Genomic DNA, 23,153 nt, shown 5'->3' with positions numbered 1-23,153 from the left:
CTATTCTATGTAAAAAAAAAGATGGTATTATCTACGGTGTAATCTATTTATGTCAAATACAACAATCAATCCGTTTACGCATGTAATATTAAGAACACGTTTGTACGCGGCGTCCTAGATTTGCCGGATGTTCTTCCGGCACGGTATAGATACGCAATATGATAAATTAAAAATGTCAATCATCACAAAGCGGTTTATCGTGAATTGAAGAATTACCAGCAATTAAGTTGTGCGTAATAAGAAGGGCTTAAATTTTAATTAATCAAAAAATGCGTGATCAGAGAAAAGAGAATCAAGGGATAGATGTCAAGAGAAAATTAATTTCAAAACTACATTAATAAAGTACATTATCGATTGCGATTATCAAATATTTTTTTAGATAGATTTTTTTCACGAACTCCATTAATCCGAGAGAAAAATTAAGTTTTGTTAAAAGGTGCAAATTTATCAGCTGCTCCTACAATAACATTTTGATTTCAGATCATTTCAATAAAAATGGATTGATTTGTACAAATGCGATGGAGAAATCAATTAATTTTAATCTTTATGCCCGGTCTAAGTTTTATAATTTACACGAATATACATCCGTGCACATCGGTATCTACAAACGAATACATTTCATCTCGCGCTCGGTCGCCTGATTTGCCTCTCGGATAGCTTATTTTGTCCTACAATTGTTTACGTAAATATATTTAAACGTTAAACCTTCGCAACGTTCCTCTTTCTTTTCATGCGCGTACAATCTACAATGATAATAATTTCAAATCTTTATTTGTATTACAGTCCGGCGCGTACAGTATTATATTGTATACGTTAATAATTTGCTCGACACGAAAAGCTTATGAAAATACAATACAATAAGACAATATTTATGAAACCTCGAGCGTCGTTGTTATATTATGCTCTCGTTATTTTTGCCAACGAGCCTGTCTGTTTATCTTTATGATCTGTCTCACTCTATATGTTTACATTTTTTTCTAATGTTGAACAGCTGACAATAAGCGGATCATCCGCGAACCTGTCAGCGTTAATATGTATATCTGTCTCCCGAATATTCTCGACGCGAAATAATTTTGCTAATTGCATGGTGACGCGATCAACATATTTTATTTTATGGACAATGTTTTGTGGACAACTTTCCTAACCGGAGATTTCAGTGATCTCCCCTCAGAACTCGGACAAACAGCTAGCGAAATGGGGAAACGCGCTTCCGACCCGCTCACTTCCGCTCGCGGTCGTTCGTGCGCAGCTGGCTCTCCCCCTCGCGCCCACTACTAACAAAATGCAATTATTTTTAAAAAGGATGTAGGGACGCTCTCTCGCCACGAGTTTCCAGGGGACGGTACGCTCCCGATCACAGACATGTAGGTGCTCCATCACAAGTGGCATATCGACGATGGGACGTGGAGCTGGCTGGCACCGTTTTAATGCTTTCACGTCGTCGACCACGTGACATCTCGATTCGCGCAATAAATTGTTTGCAATAAAATTGGCGATCGGTGATTCTCATTCAGAGCTTATATCTAATTTTATAAAATATAACGCAATTAATATCATATTATGGTATATCCTATCGTAAAAAAAATTTATGTCATAAATAGAAGAAGATAAAGAAATTGATCGAAGAAATTGTCCCTTCCGGTTGCCGAATTATCGGCTTTTAAGAGGAAATTATCTCGACATCGGTGCATGTGAAAAAGGAGGAGTCGAATTTGGCGCAAGCGCAGCATCCGCGAAAAGTGCATACTCTTGTACACGCACTTGATTCTTGCTAATAATTCCGCCAGTCCATTCGCGAATTTTACCGGATCCGCTTCGTTCGCACGATCTGTCAATTCCTTTTCTTCTTCTTGTGTCTCTTTGCTGTGCCGCGCGGATTTGGCAGGTAAATTTGAGACTCCCCGTCGTAGGAGGAGGCCTTCTCATTAAATCTCGTTACCTCGTGAATATATCGCACCGACTGTTATCAAAAGTTGCGACAAAGTTGCAGGCGAAATTTCTAGTTTCCCAAAAGAAACCACTCCGAGTCTGCAAGGTCAAGATGAGAACCGGCAAGAAGAAGAATAAGTCAGAGACATGACTAACGTCATCCCGGTTTCGAAAGGAGCGAGAAAAGTCACCACGAGGATCTCGGATCATCATCGGTAATCGTCACCGTCGATGAATCAGAATCGTGTTTTTTTACTTTCGCAAGGGTAAGTATAAGAGCAACGCCGTGACAGAACAGAATAGAAAAAATAAAATAAAAATAAAAGCTCTTGGAATTTTTATTTGAAACAATTCTCTCGTTGAACAGCTGAGCAAAATTTGCGTTAAAATATTTACAGCGTGTTTTTAACGCTTTGTGCTACGTTTTTCGTCCGCTCATTTCATTTGCGAAAGAAGCGACCTAATTTGCGTGCGAACGTTGACATATATGCTCGTCGGCGATGATTCGCGACTACATAACGCGGACTGTGCGAACTGACCATCGATACGCTGCGAGACCGTGGTCGCGCGAGCGACCGGCTCGGACCATAGAAACGTCTGAGAGTTTACGCTCCGGCGAAAGAGTTTATCGTCTCAGGTGGCGAAAATAGATCTCTCTGTTCCTCTCCCCGACGCACCGTTCGGGAGAAAAAAGAGGTGTGCTGGGTCCAACACACGTGGACACACACACGCGCGAGAGGTGTGCGAAATTCGCGCCTCTGAAACGGCAGAACGCATGTGTCGGCCGTTAAGCGAGATCGTAATGTGCAACACAAAGAAGAATTAAAGGGAAAAAAGAATACGTACGTTTTCAGACTAGAGCCGTATTAGTTCTCGATCGGGCGCATCCCCTGCCGAATTTTCCTAAGAACTTGATTACACGCTAATGCATAATTAAGTGATATAATAATATAATGCGCAATTTTTACGCACTATTGTATATCATATTAAAAATGTCGCTTAATTCACGTTACAAAATTAATTATCATTTAAATCATTCTCTACATTTGATGGATAAAACATTATAGATTATACATGATGATTTATAAAGTAGTTGATTATTATTACTTTAAAGGGTTCTTCTGAAAATATCAGAACAAATAAATATCTGGCGGAATGCATAAAGTGTCAAGACTCTATTTACGGCCCTGACATTCGTAGACGTACTCGGCAAGAGAGTTCGGCTTTCCGCAGATGCTGGAATACTGGTGGATGACGAGCAACGAGACTGGACGCAATCGCAGCGGCGACGACGACGCGGCGATCGAGGAGATGCTGCAGGATCCGGGATCGGTGGTCCTCTTCGTCGACTATCCGCGTTGGCTGCTGTGCTTCGCCGCCGCCTGTTGCATCCTGTTCATGCTGGTCGGTATTCCGGGCAATCTCATCACGGTGATCGCATTATTTCGCACCAAAAAGGTAACCGTTCGTAACCGTAACTGTAATTCTCTACGTAACTCCATAACAAATTTTATATGGCGAAAAGAAAATGCGAGCGGGAAAGAAGTATCTAAAAGCGGCGCAAGTTAAAAATGGATCGATTAGTTGTTTTATTGATACAAATTTTACATAATAATTTCGAATGTTGACGTTGCAGGAAAACGATGACGATTCGTAGGAAGGCAATTCAGAAAAAATAATGATATTTTTGCAATACATATTTCCTGTCTAAAGGAAAAATAATTCTGAAATGCTTGTTAATAACGTACGCGCTCTCATGTATGTGTAAAACTCGTTTTACGTTTTTACTGGCAATTTTCCTCGTGCTCGAAAAGACTTAGGTATAATGAATTCGTATTATGCAAGGCTATTCAAGTTTCCGGTACTGTTTACACGCAGAAATCTTAAAAGCTAGCCGAGTTAAAAGTGGTTTACCTCGAGTCATTACGCCTCTTTAGTCTTATATACAAGGCGTTAATCCAAATTGCAACGAAAACGTTAAACTGTACAGAATAATTCTCGGTTGAATATTCTTAGAAATACAGTTTTATCTTATAAAAATTCTGTTATTATTTTGTATTTTTATATTTTGTAATATTTTATATATTGATTTTTTTTATTGATTGATTAAATACCTTTTTTACAAAATTAAAGTTACGAAAAATGTTTTTATTTAAAATGAGACAAACCCTTCAATTAAATAACTCTATCCATGTAACTTTATAATCATACAACACTATACTAATAATAATAATAAATACATTTTATAGCAATTTACTTATTAATTATTGAACAGTGATATATGTTTTGGAATATGTAGGAAATAATTGTTTTATTGCGTAGTAAAATATTTCTCTAACAAATAATTGACGAACGGAGGTCGTCGGCACGATTCTATTGCCTCTCGCGAAAGTCGATCATCAATGAGTTAAGTTTGGAATCGATTACGCGGAACCGCGCGCATATACAATCGTGTGTTTTCACGAAGGTTCACGTACTCCGTTTTCCGATATAATCGACTAGAATCGAATCGGGAAGTCTCCATCAATTTTATTGTGTTTACTTTAAGAAAATCGGGAGAGCTTATTTGATAACTTAAGTTAAAAATTAATTTTCACGTGTAAATGATTTCTTCGTCGTCATCCATGTATTATCGAATACTTCCTACAAGAACGATTAACAATATGAAATAATCATATATAAATAATTTATGACTATTTCAGACAACAGAAATCTTAATAGGCATAATTCTGGCCTATATAATAGCCAGTTACTTATTAATATAATTATTTATATATATATTAATGTAATAAGTATATTAAACGATTGCTCGTAAGGAAATAATTTTATAATTCTATTTTTAATATTATATTTGTATAATTAATTTTGCTAACACAGCTAAAAAACGCTACCGCGGTCTTCATCATGAATCTCTCGATGTCGGATCTGATGTTCTGCTGTTTCAATCTACCACTCGCAACTTCAACGTTCTGGCACAGGTCGTGGTTGCACGGATCACTTCTGTGTCGACTGTTTCCGCTCTTGAGGTACGGCCTCGTTGCGGTCAGCCTCTTCAGCGTTCTCGCGATCACAATCAATCGTTACGTCATGATCGGTCATCCCGGTCTCTATCCTACGTAAGTGGCCTTTGATCTCTCTCTTCCTTGTATAAAAATATTTTATTTTCTACAGCTCTATTTTATATACTATTTTATTTAATAGACCAAATAAAAATAAATAATTATTAGGCGTGTAAGAGCTAGTGAAATAGATAAGTGAAACAATTGAAAAAAAAGGAGAACATATGTGAATCTTTATCAATCTTTAAAATCAATTTCCTCGAAAGCTGTGAACAAAAATTTTTTCTGTTTTATATTTATGACTTTTTACACAAGACATTATCTTTTTAATTGCGTTATGAATTAATTTTGAACGTTAAAGGTTATATAAAACGAAGTACTTAATACCGATGGTTCTGGCGATATGGATCATCGCTTTCGGCCTGCTGATCGTCACGTGGTTCGAGCGATTCGGACGTTTCGGATTGGATCCCGTTATCGGATCCTGCTCGATTCTGCCTGACGTAAATGGACGGAGCCCGAAGGAGTTCCTCTTCGTTCTTGCGTTTTTAATACCCTGCTTCGCTATTATCGTTTGCTACGCCAGGATTTTCTACATCGTCCGCGAAACTGCTTCAAAGAGCAGAGGTCGAAACAAGATCTTAAACGTGGAACCGACGGAAATCAGCCATGACGTAAGATTTATTTATTTCTACGGCAAAAGAAAAAAATAAAATTCAAAATTAATACAGAAAATAAATTGTAGAAAATACGTATCTAAAAGAATAAAAAAGAAAACTGATTACTTCTCTCTGTACAATTTGTTGAAAAAAATACGACATATGCTTGACATTTGAATATTGACGGTAAGATTTTGTATACTTTAAATAAATAAAAGTAAATAAAATATTAATAAATATTATATATTATAGAACAAAATTAATAAAATAGCTAATAAAAGAATTCTACTCAAAAAAAACTTTATCTTTCTATTTAATTTATTAAAATTATCATTTTTCATTCGTTTAAATCCTAGCTTATCGTTTTTTACAGCAACCATCTGCGAAAAATCAAGAGCAAGAGCTCTCTGTTCTCTGCGCTCCTTCCTCATCGATGCAAGCGGTTCTTCTTAATCCAGACAAAGGGAGGAATCTCGAGCTACCGTCCACATCCGCCAACGAAGACTCATCGTGGTCCAAGCAGCCTGTTCACGATCAACACGAAACGGATTGCGCGACGAATTCAATGACGAATATTACAAATTCTAATGGTTACGACGTTTCTCAAGCCAGCCTGTCGGAGAACATACCGTTCGTGGACGATCGCGAGATCGAGAAATCGGACTTCGCCGAAGCGAGGCTGTTCCTGAATCGGAGCCAGTGCGAGCCGCAGCGGACGTCGCCGGGGAAGCCCTGCGGTCGGCTGGGCAGGCTGACCGGTCGAGCGTCCTTCGTGGTGGAGGCCTCGCTGCAGAGGATCGCCGGTGGCGAACGCTCGGATCGGCTGGATTCTTCGAGGCCGTCCGAAGTTAGCGAGGGCCACGCGAGAAGGGTGTTTCGCAGACAGTCGAAATTCAGAAGCGTCGGCAGGACGCGCAACGGCGCGGGCGATTACGTCGCGCCCAGGATGTCCGCCAAGGACCGGAAGCTGCTGCAGATGATCCTCGTGATATTCGCGTCGTTTCTGGTGTGCTACCTGCCGATCACCGTCACGAAGCTCTTCCAGGGCGCGGTCGACTGGCGGGGCCTCAATATCGCCGGCTACATACTCATCTATCTGACGACCTGCATCAATCCCGTTATCTACGTCGTGATGAGCTCGGAGTACAGGAGCGCGTATAAACACGTGTTGCTGTGTAAAGGGTGAACGGGCAACGAGCGTGAGGGGATCGCCGAGGCCGAGCCTGCGCGCTGACGCTGCAGAACGTCTGAATATAAATAATTTCGAAGAAAATAATTATAATATAAATAATACGTAAATTATATTTGTTATTTGGCGCGTCTGCACGGTCTGTTTTTCTTGGCGCTTATCGATGTTTTCCTTTTCGTGAAATAATATATCGTCTTCGAAGATCAATGACACTTAAGTAAAAATTGTTGACTTATTTATTAAAATGAACGTGTAGATTTCTAGTCTCTCTTCCAATTTTAGTAGGTTAAAAAGAATTTTATTTATTTCGACAAGATTAGACAGAATGTATTATTTCTTCGATGGTATTCGCCACTTTTACGTCGCTTTGCGTGATGATCGCATGATGATAGTTGTTGAGATTTTTGTATCTAATCTATTAGAAGATAATCAAAATCTTTAAGTCTAAACGATATCTCTTTTCATTATGGATATCCGTAACTTGTGTACATCTTAATTCTGTCAGCGGTCCTTAGCCTTCTAAATCTTTGCGAATCTGTGACGAATTGATATTAAAAAACCAAAGCTCATCAATGGTATAAAACGTTGTATAAAATGCGTTTTTAAATTCTCATGAAGTTATACACTTTAAAAAAAAAAATCCTCGAATATATTATACATAATCGGTATTACGTACCGAAGCGAAGATTAAGAACCGCTGAGTCATACTGTACATTACGAAGTGCATTACAAAAGTGAGAGCTTTGCAACATAATTTACAACAAAGTAATTAAATAATTTCAAGTATGTTACACATGACGCATCAAGTCTTATCTATATCCTTATATATCCTTACTTATATATATATTCACGAATTTGATTTTTTTTTTTTAAGAAAAAATTCGGATCTACCCGTTAGGTAGATTGCTAGGCTGAAATGTCAGCTCCAGATTTGCAATTGCCATGACAGTTTCAGCCCTTTCAGCCCTTTCAGCCCTTCCATTCACCTAACGTCGCAACATTAAATCCTTCTTCATTTTCATGAGAAAGAATGGTTCGTTTATCGTTTACTTTTCAAAGAATGCCCTTCGTTAAATTTGAAAAAGCTTGTTCAAGTATATACATTAATAATTTTCGTTAAAGAAAGATATCCGGGACAAAAGAAACGAACCTTCGCGACGTTAATACTTAATATTAGCTCTCTCGCTAACAGCACATTCAATTTCTGTCGAGGTTGGACGGCACCGACGCCGCTTGTATCGTGCTGATGTTCATGCCAGGTGGCCAGCTCTTCTCCGGCTTTTCTGGCCCGTTGCCGGCCTTCGGAGTAACCTTCGAGATGTCCAGCTTGCCGCTATCGCGATTCTTGTAGTGCAAGAATCCGGCCGCGCCGCCCATGCCGATCCCTCCAAGCATCATTATCCACTTCAGAAAGCTGCAAATCGAAGTTACCAAGTTAATAAATAATTTATCATGTTGGCAAATAACTCTGCGACACAAGCGAAGAAATAATTATGAGCTGATATTGATATTAGCTTATCCGTCAAATATATAATAATTATATAAGAAATATTGCTGCAAACAGCAACACTCACTTGACGACCGCCGTCACTTTGAACACCACCTTCACCTTGTTGACGAACTCGTCATCCAGAAGTATCCCTTCCTCCACCCAGAATAATGGCAGCAATGCCTCTGGAAAGTTTTTCATCAGCTTGAACTTCGGTACCGGTTGTATAAACATGTTGAACTGCAGCCGCTTATGCGCGCGTATGGGCGTAGCTGTCATCGGCTCGAAATCCATATCGATTTCATGCTCCGTCTATCAATTACACATATAGTTTATTTAAATTACACATCTCCTATATTTAATTAGTAATTGTTTCATAAAATTATTTTTTTTAACTATTTCTATCATGTAACTCCTATCTGTGTCTATCTGTAATTATTTGCGTATCTCGCATTATTTGACATACTCGGAATTTCTCGTTTATTTATCAATTACCTGATTCGGGTGCAAGCCCTCCACCATCGCTAAATATTTCCCGTCGGTGTCATAAAAATGTGGCAGAGATCCAATGATGGGCACGCCCAGACACTTCGTCATGTCGTAGAAATTTTTCGTCAGACAAGTCTCCGGTGTCGGGCAGAAGCACTTTTCCATAGGATTCGTGCTCATATCCCCCAGATTCGCGGTGTAGTGAAGAGTATTGACGCCTGTGAATTCGAGAATGTTGTCGAAAACAAAGCGAAATGATAGGCAAACATATGCATATTTCCTTCTATCGCACCGTATTGTTCCGGCATTAAAAAAAGTTATATATAAAATTAACATATAATATATATAAAATTAACATATAATATATAAGACTTTTCAATTAAAAAAAAATCAAGAATAATAATCGGGCACTAAGAGTCTAATAACGTGAATCTTAGTGAGTAAAATAATTTCCTCATGTAGTTACATTTTCATTCAATCTTTTGTTACATACGTTTCGGCCCCCTTCAGACTTTCTTCAGTGTTAAATAATACAATAAGAAGAACGTCAATATATAGTCTGCAGCGTGGAAAAAAATTAAAGTACCATATCAATATATTATTCCGCTAGGATATAGTGTACTTTAATTTTTTTCACACTGTGGACTATATTGACGTTGATTAGTGAAATAATTTATTGATATGGATTCTTCTTATTGTGTCATTTAACGCTAAAAAAAGCCTGAGGGAGGCCGAAACGTGCGTAACAAAAGATTGGACGAAGATGTAACTACGTTAATACGAAGATGTAACGTGAAGATTAAATTGTTTTACGCACCAAGTTCCGCGTTATTAGACTCTTAGTTATATATAATTAAAAAAGTATTACATTTAATAATGTATGTATAACGCTGCTTCGCGAAATGTTTTCGCATTTCGAGATATCAAAACCTTAATTTCAATTTCACTTCTCGGCATAAATGGGCGCGACGAATTTTTCCTATGTATAATCCAATTTAAAGTTTTTTTAAGACGTGCCTTTGACCTTGCTGTGGTACTCGTAGTGCGCGCTAAGACTTCGGCAGATCTCGTAGCCGAACGAGACGATGTCGTCGTCCGGTCCGAACAGAGGCGCGAAGATCGTCGAGTCGGTACCGTTGTAAGCGTTGCAGTGATCCTCCGGCCAGATGTCCAACGCGGGCTTACCGTTGAACTCCAAGACGCGACCGACGTCCTTGAAATTTTTAAGACCGCGCAGAACTTTCATACGTTCCGGCACGACGGTACCGTTTTTCTGCGGAAGTTAAATTTCCCGTGAAATCGTATTTTTATTATTAAAGAGCCACGAAATAAATTTTTATAATTCCCTCGTACTTTTTACGCTCGCTTTTCTCGCAGATACGTAACATCCAATGAAACGACAATAATCTACTTTTATTCACGACGAGATTGCGGTCAAACGCAACGTAACAGCTTGCTATTACTTCCATTCGTGACTCGTTTTTTTTTTCAACATGCAATTAGACCGCTAATTTATCTACTTATCATATACTTATCATCGAGAAGCCAGAGATTCTAGAGAGCTGCATTAGAATAGTGTTACGTATTTATATCTGAATATATAATTTTTTTTTTAAAGTACAAAAATTCTATAGTTCCCAAAACGACAAATTATTCGAGTGATATTCAGTCAAATTCTAATCAGCTTTGTCTAAAATAATAATGGCAATACACGAATATTCTTTAATTGAACATCTCATTATTAAAAATTGTCAAGTATAATCAGAATTTTAAACACATGCATACACAATCTCCATAATAAATAATTTTTTCTTTTTTTTTTTAACTACTTACCCCACCGAATAGGGAGAACTTGTAGCGATTTTCACCGTCCGGCACGAGATCTTTCGCTTCAGTCTTCAACAGATTGCACACCGCCGATCCGGCGAAGTCTTTCACGTCGCAGTCGACGGGCAGACCCCCGAAAAGTATATCCTTGGCCTTGGCCGTCACGAATAGCGACTCCGGTTTGTGGAAGATGCTGTCGACGGCTTTGCCTATACGTTATTCGGTCGGTAAATAAATTTTAGCGAATTATGCGCACACGTGTATTTTGAGGCACGTACAACAACGTTTTCGCAAATCGCACGCTATTTTTCGTTAAGCGAGCTTAATCGTCGAGGAGACGCACGTGGCGCGAATATGGTGGCGATCGAGGCAACGGAGACCTCATAAATAATTCGCACCTTCGTCGGAGGTGCACGTACGCTATAGGAAAACCAGTTCCACTTTAAACCTTCCGGCGCGCATTTATTATTATAGTCCGCGTCGACCCTGTGTGCGATTACGGCTGATTCGCGACCGCAATCGATACGCGACACTGAAAGAAAATGATACTCGATAGTGATAAATCGCGTATCTGTACGTACCGACGACCCCGATCGCGGCGGGCTTTTCTCTAAGGGTGGCCGCCACCATGCCCAAAATCATGAGATGGGGGTACACCATTATCTCCTCGCCCGTCAATCCGTTGCTCTTCTTGGGGTTGAAGAACCACGTTGACTTCATGCTGTACTCGACGGAGTCCTCATCCTCTCGATCGACGAGATCAAACTTCATTTTGTACTCGCTGGAGTTAATATTTAAATGTTTGAACAAATTTCAAAAAAAATTTTAAAAAGTTTTAACAAATTTACGGAGACGTGATTTTTAATTGATACAGATCAAATAAAAAAAGCAAATCGATTAAACTAAAATTAGATATACAGGTATATCATCAATAGAAACGCGATCAATCGATCGAGTATTTAATTTTTAATAATAACAAAAAAAAACAAAATCAGTTTTAGATGCTGAGTCTTTATCGATTCTATAATTCTGTCACAATATCAGATTCAAAATATGTTATTAGTTATTTTAAATATTTAGATTATTTATTTTCGCGTATCATGATTATTATAAGAGCGACTCACTCGTAGAAGAACGGACCGACTTCTTGCACTACCGGCTTTTTGCCCTCCTTAATTTCATCAGGGTTGGTTATATTGAACATGTAGATCTTGAAGTCCAGTGGCAGCGGAAAATTCGACCACATATCGCGTATCTCGCTTCCTGGCTTCAACGCAATTTGCTACATACGTTGAATCAGTTTAACGATCACGATAGAATTGACAAATGATAAATAAAAATGTTATATTATATATTATATAAATTTATATATTGTCGCACGGCGAACGCACGCGGCGCGGATCAAAAGGCCAAAGGGAATAAGGGAATTATTATTATTATTATTATTATTATTTGCGCACTAATTAGCTGACTCCTGACAGCTCCTACAATTCGTTTTAATTATAAAAATGTTTGTAAGACATTCACATTTTAAAATTATAGATTTAAGACAATTTGAAAACAAGGCTCTCGATTGTTCTCTAAGCAATCTTTGTTGTGACATTATACCTAGAACTTTGTAATGAAAAATGAATTTGTATCCAGGTGAATTGCGCAAATTACGGTCTTGGGACAACAGACGCGAGCATTTACGTCGACGAATGTTACGGTTAATTGTAGCCGTGGGGGGTAAAATAAATGTTTATCAAATCACAGTTCCGCGACCAATTCTGAAAATGCGTCCGTGTCACGTACGTAACTGTGTACAATGGAAAAAATTACATTAATTCCACTATATTTGGATCAGAAATTACAGTGCAATAAGATGCCAAAACAACATATTGTAATAATACGTTATGGCATTGTGACAACGAGAGTTCAAGGATTTCACGATATACACTTTCGCGAAATGACTTGAACGTTCCACATAGTAACAATGACTACTTAGGATTCTTAGGAATCAGACGCTCACGCAAAATTTCTTAGAACAATCTAAGACTTGAAAACGGAAACGAAAAAAAATCAAGAAGTTATACGAAAATTCGTTAATATATTATTAATCATCATATCATTATAATATCATTAATAGCATAAATATTTATGATATGTAATATTGCATTAAATAAATAACATTTTCGTGAAAATTTGGAAAATGAAAATTTGCCGTTCTGAAAAGCATATCTCTTGCTTGAGAATGAATTTTGCGAGTTACACAGAAATAAAATTATTGGATAAATTTAGAGCTCCTTATTAGAACCCTATTTAGAACTCCCTAAAACGAGAAAATTGTTTAATCGAAACAAAGCGCTGAAAGTTTTATCATTTCACAGAACAGCCTGTGTGTATTGTCAAACAATATTAAATAATACCTTACATCGGAATTACATAAATCACCGTAAATTACTGTTATTATAATGGGATATAATGAGTGATACAAACGTAACGAATAGATGATGGAAAGTGCGCGCTTCACTATTCGACAGGATAAAAATATTTCATGAAGGGAGATAAAATTCACTGTTGAAACATTAGTCGCTTATTACCTTCTTAATCTGCGATCTAATCAGTCCTGGGAATCCGCACCAGAGTAGAATGCCGAAGACAAACGAAACTCCACCGCCAATTCCGAGCTTCTTTATAGACACCATTTTAACGCTCTGCAGAAACGCCAAGTGATAGTTAGGCATAGGCACACAAGCGGACCGAAATAGATATTTCGAACGTATGTATAAACGATCACTTATATAAACTTAAGCGAACGAATCACACAAAATTCGGGATACGCATTTAGCGTTTGTGGGTCCGATTACATAACTATACATATTATTACCTATTTGTTGGAAATTAAAACCGATCAATTATGACTTATCGTGCCGTTTAAGTCAGAACGTAATCACGCGACGCTTGTAAAGTGCCTTGGAAACGTCAATACGCTAATTGTCAAAGACTCATCCTGGATGTCCTTCCGAAGCGATCGCGTTTATGAGGGAACGTTAATTTTTCACGAGCTCTACTCTCGATTCGCGAACACCGAAGATCAACATTGAACGATCGAAACCTTATTATATCCTTCGAGGACGCAGAGCACGTTGTCGAACGCTTTGCCGAATGGGACCGCGTTCAACAACTTCGTGCATTTTAAGACATCGTATATCCTCCGAAGTTCACGAACGGCGACGTCATACGCGCGTCGCTTGGTGACCATTATTTTGCTTGATAATGGCACCCGCGCACGCCTGTCCTTGTAGATCCCGCAACACTCTGATTCGAAAAAAAGAGACACCTCTTGCTTCACTGCACTTGATAAAATTGATGATTCCTCCTTTTTAAGATTCTCTTAATCTCTCGCGTTCGCGAAAAATCTCGTCTGCGATGCGTAAAAAGGTAGATTGCGATAGATATTATAATTTAATGTATAAGATATCGCACAAAAATGATTAAATGTTACAATAAAAATAACGTATGCATGAAAATATTCTCAAATTTAAATAAAATGAGATATAAAACAAAGGATTTATAAATATATAAATATATTCCTTGTTTTATATCTTATTCTCTTCTAACATTTTTTTTTCATTACGGAGAATGTCGAGTTAAACTTCATTATTTAATAACACACAAAAAAATTAAATGCAAAATAATTAACTCATCCATAATCTCACGTCAAAAATTAATATAACAAAAATCAAGAGTCTCGAGAAAAATTTGTTCTATGCCGTGCAGTTGTTTTCGTCTTTTTCTATTTTTATCTTCGTAGTCCAAACAAATGAACTAAACGAATAATCTTTCTTCAGTATCTGCATGTATCAGTATATCAGTATTCGATATTCACAATGGATATTTTGATACCGACATTAGAGTATCAGTATCAGAATTCCTCGAACAATTACTTCGATATTTCCGCAGACAAGTAACGCTTTGCGTGAGATTTACGTCCCTCTGTCGCCGTTAAATCTACCGCGAAAAAGCCGCGGTCCGCGGTCGCCGAGAGCTCGCGTTAAAATTCCGATTGTTGGGAATCCTCGTTCACTCAATGCGCAACCAAACACTGATCCCTTTAATCCGCGTTTAAAATCGCGCGCGAATATCCTAATTGTTAAGCTATCGACAGTCGACGGGAAGCCTCGATCTGTCATCGCCTTCCCGGCCGCAATACCGTCTTCGCACCTGTGCGGTCTTCCGGCCGAACTCTTCGCACCACCCTTTGTCGTCCTCGTCGTCGTCGTCGACGTCGCCGTCGCCGTTGATCGTGCGCGCGGCTCGTCGCGAACGGACTGCCCGCGCGATAATGACACCGATGTCTTACGGTCAGCCCGGCGTCGGCGTACTTCCACTTGCCCGTCGTGGTCTTCTCTCGGTTTTCCCTACGTAATAGGTACGCGGCATCTCCACACACAGCAGGATGCACCAACGACGACGACGATGCGAACGACGACACGCAATTTTGTTCGCTGACTCGCAAATACGTGATGCCGAAGGATCCTCCGAGTAAAGTCATGAAAAGAAGACGCTCGAATTAGACTGACCGATATTAAAGTTATGCATGATTTGCATTGTTTGCCGAGTGTTCTTCAACTAATATGAAAAAATACACGGATAAAACGATTTTGTTGGAAGAAAAAAAAAAATTTGGATCTAAAAATAATCTCGCTGGAAACTAAAAAATGATAAGCATTGCTGTAAAACGTTTTGATATTCTAGCAATCAGTTTGACTTTCCAACAAAATTATTTTGATGGTTTCAACAAGAATGATTTTCAGATCTGTATCCAGCAAAATCGTTTCTTTCTATTTGAATGGAATGCAGAAACAGAAGTACAATTGTAAAACTTTTGGTTTTAGTTTTTACTTAAAGTTTCTTTAGCCAGATAATTATAGAGTATCTAATGACTGTGACTGTTATATCCAAAAAAGAATACACGACGACATTGATAATGATTACTATATCTTAAAATAACTGTGTACTATATCTTAAACTAATTGTGCAAAATATAATTACTCAAATATTTCACTTCGCGTATTGAGCCATTTTATTTGCTACGATTAAAAAATAAATATTTGAAACAAAGATACGACATATTAATTACGTTCCAATCTTGTTTTAAATTATTTTCAAAAAGGATTTCTAAATGTTTAATTTTTTTCTGCAAATAATAACAAAAGAGATTATAAAGTTTTCGATAGGTTTGTTAAGAAATAAATGGCATTTAAAATGGCATAATATAACGTCGAAATGTCAATGTAATTTTTACAGTTATTGAAGGACATTTAAAATAAATTTAAGAAATTTTTATGTTAATTAAAACCGTAATAAGTAGGTAAAAATAAATTATTGTGATTATTGAAACTCCCTATTTTTATATTTAAAATATAGATTTCTGATCTAATACATGTCGCACCATTGAAATATATAAGTAACATCGTCTTAATAACAACTACAGTACAATATAAGTGTAATTAATTTATAGGAAAAGCCAAAATTGTAGTATTTAAAATATTTTGTGTTATGAAGAATAAAATCGTATTGATTAAATTATTATTGGCTACATAAATTGATCAAAAGTAATATCAATCGCATCTTATTTTCTTTTTTAATGTTTAATTGTTAATGTTTAATGGTTAATTTTCTTTCTTTAATTTTCTTTCTATCACGCACAAATTAAGAAGTAATCTGGGAATGTTTCTGTTTATATTTCTCACTTTTAGATACCACATCATTAAATGTCATTTATATTCAGTAATGATAAGGTAACTATTGATGAGATTCAGATGACCGGTATTAAGCAACTATAAGTATAGAAGTCCCCAGTATAGAAGTTAATGATGTCAAGATGAGTAATTTAATATTGATATTAATGGACACTATTATATATGATCGACAAAGTACTCTAGTTCAGTGGTGACAACTTCCATAATAAAAGCGTCACAGGAAAAAACGACAATTGCTAATAAGTTAATCTTTTACATATTACGGCGGTCATTGACTAATGCGCGTATCATAGACATCGTTACTACAATTGACCTTACTTACTAAAAACGACCAGTATTAAAACTCTGATGTATCTAAAATATCACTCAACAACGACAATTTTCAGAATAATATTATATACAGTAAAAACGTTAATCATTAATTACGGCCCGCGCGTGTTTGTATAACACGAATAACCTTACAGAAATTTAATACTAAGAGTGTCAAATAATTACTTATTTTGATTATTAAAAATATTGTTAGTACTTTTAATATTCGAAGTAATTATTTGGCACTTTCAATAACTCTTAAATTTCTGTAAGGGTATATTATTTCTATCTAATTACATCACGATAATGCGGCGTACTACTGGGTATAAATGTCAACGAAATATTATCCCAATATTAACCAAGTAAAGACTGCATCTTTTAAGTTATTGTTTTCAACAGAGGGCGATCGGTGTCGCGCGATCGATAGCGTCGCCTCTCAGCTTCTTCAGTGTAATTGTTACTCCCTGTTAATCGATTCTCGGTGGCATCAGTTGATCTTGTATGGTACTGATGGTCATCTTCTGCGGTACGTTATTCTGCACCTTGCCCGGCAGGAGATCCGGTGCCGCAGCGTTTTCCGCATTGCTCTCTTTGTAATGCCTTGCTGCGGCGGTGATCGTCATGCCCAGACCACCGAGTATCATGAGCCACATCATTATCCTGCAATGACAGACGATGAATCGAATATCCGCTGCAATATAGCTTCGGTGCGAGAACGCCTCACGAAAAAAATTTTTTTGCAAAATAATTTTTCAATACGAAAGGTCGAGACAATAACGCTTAGAAGTTTGCGAAAAGATCATAGATTAATAATGTCACTTACTTCGCGACTAAGATCTGTGTGTAAGCAACTTTCAGCGGTTTTATGAGAATTTTCCCGAGTTCGAGACCGTCCTCTATCCAGAATAGCGGGAACAGCACTTCCGGAAAGGACTTCATCAATCGAAGTTTGGGGACGGGTCCAACCAATACGTTGAATTGAATCTTTTTATATGCTTTTATGGGGGTGCCGGTCATCGGGTCGAAATTAAAAGTCATCCGGTGTTTCTCCTGCAAGCAGCATCTCTCGTCATAATTCTCATAATTTTCGTAATTGTTTGATAATTCATAATAACCTGCGCGGCCTGAAATTATCAGGTAAATTCATACGCTGTATCTTAAAATTTATTAATTTTAAACTTTTAAATTCCTTATTATTATTTCGATTAAATTAGTTTTATTTCTATCTCCCTTACTATATACACTTGAAATTAACTTTATACATATATTTATGTGAATTCTTATAGAATTACATAAAAATAAAAAAGCTACTTCGTATAGGTGAAACATTGTGGGGCGAAAAATAATAAACTATATTTATTTTGATGAGCTACAGCTGTTAAACTTACGGGATCGGGATTTACACCCTCGATCATTTCGAGCAATCGTGGATCGGAATCGCAAAAATGAGGTAGACTTATCCTTATAGGCACGTCCTTGCAGGGACCTGCGTTGAATATGTTCTTAGGCATGCACCCTTCGGGCTCGAGACAGAGACACCTCACATCCTCATCCTCAGATGGATTGCCCAGATCCGCCGTGTAGTGCAGCGTCTTGAAACCTGCGTTGCAAAATTATCTAACGAGATCACCTCACTGATTTCTTCAAGCCCAGCGTGTCTTAAACTCGGTGACCGACTGCTTAGCAGCTTTTTATAAAATTTTGAAGAAATATGTTTTTTTGTAGTAATGTTTTTTTTTATCAATTCATTTAAGTATATCCCGTATATTTTTACAATTCAATTTGATTTTTGCATTACATACGTTTGATAAATCAAACTCAGTACTTGATTAAAATTAAAATTTTCTATTAATTACTATCTACTAGTCTGCTAATCAATAAAATTAATAATTAATTCATTTTGCGTCAGACTATGATCATCAAATTTTGTGCTATCGTATCTTGCATTAGCGAAACATTTAAGAATTTGCAAGAGGTAAAACTTTCTTTTGGAAAATCATGAATACCTTGAACCTTTCCTGGTTCGATGTAATAAGCGCCGATACTTCGGCAAAGATCTAGGGAGTGTACCCAGACTTCTTTTTCCTTGTCGAGGAACGGGGGAAAAATAGTTCCGTCCGTGCCACGGAAGTCATTGCAAGGACTGCCGGTCCACATGTCCATCTTCGTTTCATTCCCTACCGTAAGCACACGACCTACGTCTTCGTAATTTTTAATTCCACGGTATACTCTTATGCGTCCCGGAAAATGGCTCCCGTTTGTCTAAAAGGCATAGATAACATTTAAAATGTACATTTATAAAAAAATGTTATATTTTTTAAAATTTAATCAGAGATAAAAAAATAATAACCCTGTGAGATTAATTACATCTCACTCGAATAAAATTATTGTATGACACATGCATATCCCAAATACTAAAATTTATTTAATTTTATTTTAATAATTTCTGACAACGGTAATATTTTGTTTTATAATTATCGTTGTATATAATTGAAATAATGCATTAGCATATAAAGATATTACTTCAAGATTGTATGTAAAATAGATAATATTTTTGAAGACAAAAAGACAAAAGACTTACTTCTTCTTTATTTTTATTAATAAGTGAAAACAATAGCGCAAAAAAGTTGTGATAATTGCGTGAATAATATGGTGCATTAATAAATAAAATGCATTAATTACCTTAGCGAGATAACCGAATCTATAACGTAAATCCTCTTCTTTGACTAATATCTGTTCCTTTTCCTGTAACGCGCTGCACACCGCGGATCCAGCGAAATCCTTTACATCCGTGCAGTCGAACGATATGCCGTGAAAGAACAAATCTTTCACAGTGGTTTTGACAAATATCGACTCGGGTTTTTTGAAAATACTGTCCAGCGCTTTGCCTAAAAAGATATCAATAATGTAAGAAGGAGAATGAGAGAATAATTACGTTTATTTTATCTTGTATAAAATTTTTAGAGAAAGAAAGAATATCGACGCGATCCTCGATTTACAAAATTCGATGAGAGACTGATCGATGTCCGAAATTGACAAAATTACGTAAATATCTATGCGTTAAGTATTACACTGAAGTAAATATTTAAATTTTTTTGATTGCATGTATATGCCGTGCTTTTGTTTTTTACACGTTATAAAAATACGTACTAATTACGCCCATCGTGGACGGCTTGTCTCTTTGAATAATCAGAGTTATCGCTATCATTATGGGATGAAACGCGTAAATTTCCACGGTCTCCGGCATGGCGCTCTTCTCCTGATTGAAATACCAAACTTGTCGCAAACTGTACTCAACAGTATCGTCTTCCTCCCGATCCACGACGTCTTCCTTATCTCGATACAAACTGAAAATTGATCAATCAATTTCGGCCAATCAATTACCATTATACTTTCATTATTTATTTATGTCTACTATAGATGTAAATTATTTAGTAAGAAGAGAAAATCTTTGCTTCTAAAATTAGATAAGGAAATTACACTTTTCAAATTCTCATAAAAATCTTAAATATGTTACACAAAAATTTGCACATGTGTTATTCGCAATATTCCTCATATTGAGAAATTCGAGATTCACGTTATTTTTACAAGAAATAAATTCCCTCGATAATCGTAAATTATCATATGAAAGAGATCACTTACTCGTAGTGAAAGGGTCCTAGTTCTTGGACAATAGGTTTTGCTCCTGATGCAATTTCATTTGGATTTGTTACATTGAAGACATAAATATTAAAATCCAGCGGTTGCGGAAGTTTCTCCCAAAAATCGCGTATTTCGGTCCCCTTCTTCAATCTAATTTGCTATAAATTTTGTAAAATACAGTACTTTGACACGAGAACTAAACTTTCTTCTCCTAAATGATATTCGAGAAATATAACACTTGACAGACCACACAGCAGTACTTTCGTTTCCAACATTAAATAAATGTTAATGAATATTGGTATAATTTTTACTTTAATAATCTTTAAACAAAAATATACAATCTGCATAGCAAAATTCATTTAAAATTAATTAGAAAAGATTTTCTTCTCAAAGCATTTGCAACTTTGAAATTGAATTCGTAGTGATCTGATACTGAAAGAATCTATCGTTCTTGCAATTCTGATTTCAATATTTCAAACAGAAGACTTGCTAGAGTGATGATACCGATGTCAATCAATCGCTACTTACCGATTTAACTTGCGACTTCAGCATCGAAGGAAATCCCAAAGTATAACTGATAAGTCCGATGGAGAACGTACAGGAACCGGCGAGTCCCAGTCTTTTCACGGACACCATATTAATCTGAGAACACACAACGTAAACTGAATTACATTTTCTGTCGCAAAGTGATTTCGACTGCAGACCGGCACCTTATATTCATCAATAATGTGTATCACGACGTTGAGAACTTTTCCGATTGTGAAAAAGGATAATAAACGCCTCACATTCGGATTACGTATCGCATCGTTTATTCGACGTAGAACACGACGCGTGCTATTCTCCAATCTTTCGAACATTTCTTGAGAAGCGTTCATTCGTTGCTCCGACATCTCAACTTTCGAAATAGACAAGTTCCTCGATTACCAAATTTGACAAAAATCTTGACTCCTAAAAATTGACAAAACCAACGATCTCTAAAGTCAACGAAGTCCTAAGTTATCAGAGTTAACGGATTTCGATATTTCTTTCCATATAGATCATAATTTTTAATTAATAGAATTCTAATAAAATCTTCGGTTTTCCAAACAAATATGAAGTGTTTAATTTAATTCCAAAATGATTAAGATCCTAGCTGTTTTTGAAAAATCTTCTCTCGATTTTTTAAATGGAGTTTATAAATTTTGTACTTCATTTTTCTATAAAATTCTGTTCTCGTGATGGTGTCTGTGGCACACCTGGGGAAATTCTTCTTCAAAGAGATTGTCGATGTGCGAATGTCCACTTCCGTCGTCGTCTTGCGTTCCGACCTCGGACGTCTTCTTGTTATCGGTCCTCCTCAGCAATTCTCATCGGCAAACTACCCGCTCCCCTGGAGTTGCTCTCATATTCACACGTTCTCACATACACATACATATCTTTATTTGTCCATTGACTGTGATTCGAGCTATTGCGACATCGGAGTATTGCGACTGCGCGATCAGCAGATTTATCGAATAGAAATAGCTTCTACAAGGAGCTTTTTTTCAGACTTTATGTGATATTTGTGTTTCTTGCGTTTATTAGCTAGAAAAGTGACTAAAATAATTATACATAAAAAATTAGATGAGCTGCAAATAAGTGAAGGATATTACTCTGCGCTTTCAAGATGGTGGCAACTTGAATCTTTAAGGAATACATTATACAGTCGGAAATATAAAATTTGTAATATTCAAAACAGACATGTATGTACGTTTCAAGAAATAACAGTAACAGTATATAATAAAAAAAATTTTTTTTAATAACATTTGAAAACATTTAAAACAGCAATGTATTATGTAACTGTGCTAAAAGAGTTTAAAAATCTAAACTCTTAATATTCGTATAATGTGTAATTAAAATATATTTATATAAACTGCAAAATAAAAAATCATACCAAATTTTTTTCAAAATCTTTCTATTTATTAAATTTAAAATAATAATTTAAATTCCTTAAAGATTAAGAGAGTCCAATATATCAAGTCAAAATTATCCGAATTGTGTGACAATTAGTAAAAAAATTTCCTAATAATACAAAATATAAAATATAATATATAAAACACAGTTTAGAAATCTATATGCACCTAATTAATTTCTTATTAACATAGAAATAATTGTATCACTTAAATTAAAAGTATTTTACTTCTGCTAAATACTTTAAAATATTAAATCTTGCTAACAATTAATTCTATAAAAATTTTGAAAAAAATTAGCAGGAAAATAATTTTTATAAAAAATATATTTATTTATTTATGTATAAGAATGTTATTAATCAAATTTTATATTAAATAAAGATACATACTTTGTCTATTTCTATCCATCGATTGTGCGCACGTTTGACGTACAGCTTATGACACATAGTGATATTCAATGAGATATATATGTACATATGCCGCGGTTTCCTAGTTTGCATCTACAAAATTTTTACATAATTAAATACAAAATACTTATCATATCGAAATTTTAAAACAAATGTATCTACAAAATTTTTAACATAACTAAATACAAAGTACTTGTCATATCAAAATTATAAACAAACTGTAAATGCTGTCAAAACAAATAAAATTCAAGCATGTTAATTCTCTAAGTAAAATGTAGCGAATCAACTGTAATTGTACATTTTTGAATTAATAAAGAAATAAATAGTTTCGAAATGTTATAATTTATATTAATTTATCATTTGACTAAAGTAGGTAAATTAAAAATATATTGAAAACTCAGGGTAATACAAAAATTAAAAAATTCCAATAATGCCGATATAGAAGATGGAAATAAGTTTATTTTTTTAAGTAGAATGTT

The 23,153-nt window shown here is 36.0% G+C and overlaps 2 protein-coding genes across 2 annotated transcripts; one reads left to right on the top strand and one right to left on the bottom strand.

The window, feature by feature from the left end:
• The first annotated feature begins 1,791 nt into the window (after window positions 1–1,791).
• LOC105451126 (G-protein coupled receptor moody) lies at window positions 1,792–7,634 on the top strand. Its single transcript, XM_011691391.1, has 5 exons — window positions 1,792–2,195; window positions 3,163–3,387; window positions 4,807–5,045; window positions 5,350–5,662; window positions 6,021–7,634. Exons 2-5 carry the CDS (start codon window positions 3,163–3,165, stop codon window positions 6,831–6,833), a joined length of 1,590 nt encoding a protein of 529 aa, XP_011689693.1. The 5' UTR covers window positions 1,792–2,195; the 3' UTR covers window positions 6,834–7,634.
• LOC105451300 lies at window positions 7,119–21,708 on the bottom strand. Its single transcript, XM_011691670.1, has 18 exons — window positions 21,575–21,708; window positions 20,868–20,981; window positions 20,340–20,497; window positions 19,848–20,044; window positions 19,380–19,585; window positions 18,704–18,959; window positions 18,086–18,297; window positions 17,521–17,747; window positions 17,184–17,357; window positions 13,739–14,018; window positions 13,224–13,337; window positions 11,766–11,923; window positions 11,223–11,422; window positions 10,648–10,850; window positions 9,832–10,087; window positions 8,821–9,032; window positions 8,411–8,637; window positions 7,119–8,250 (listed from the first exon to the last, which is right to left on the bottom strand). Exons 2-18 carry the CDS (start codon window positions 20,973–20,975, stop codon window positions 8,034–8,036), a joined length of 3,405 nt encoding a protein of 1,134 aa, XP_011689972.1. The 5' UTR covers window positions 20,976–20,981; window positions 21,575–21,708; the 3' UTR covers window positions 7,119–8,033.
• Between the last annotated feature and the right edge of the window lie 1,445 nt (window positions 21,709–23,153).

The sequence above is a fragment of the Wasmannia auropunctata genome, unplaced genomic scaffold, assembly GCF_000956235.1.
Source record: "Wasmannia auropunctata unplaced genomic scaffold, wasmannia.A_1.0 LD336053.1, whole genome shotgun sequence".
Classification (NCBI taxonomy): Eukaryota; Metazoa; Arthropoda; class Insecta; order Hymenoptera; family Formicidae; genus Wasmannia; species Wasmannia auropunctata.
This window is presented reverse-complemented; position numbering and strand designations above follow the sequence as displayed.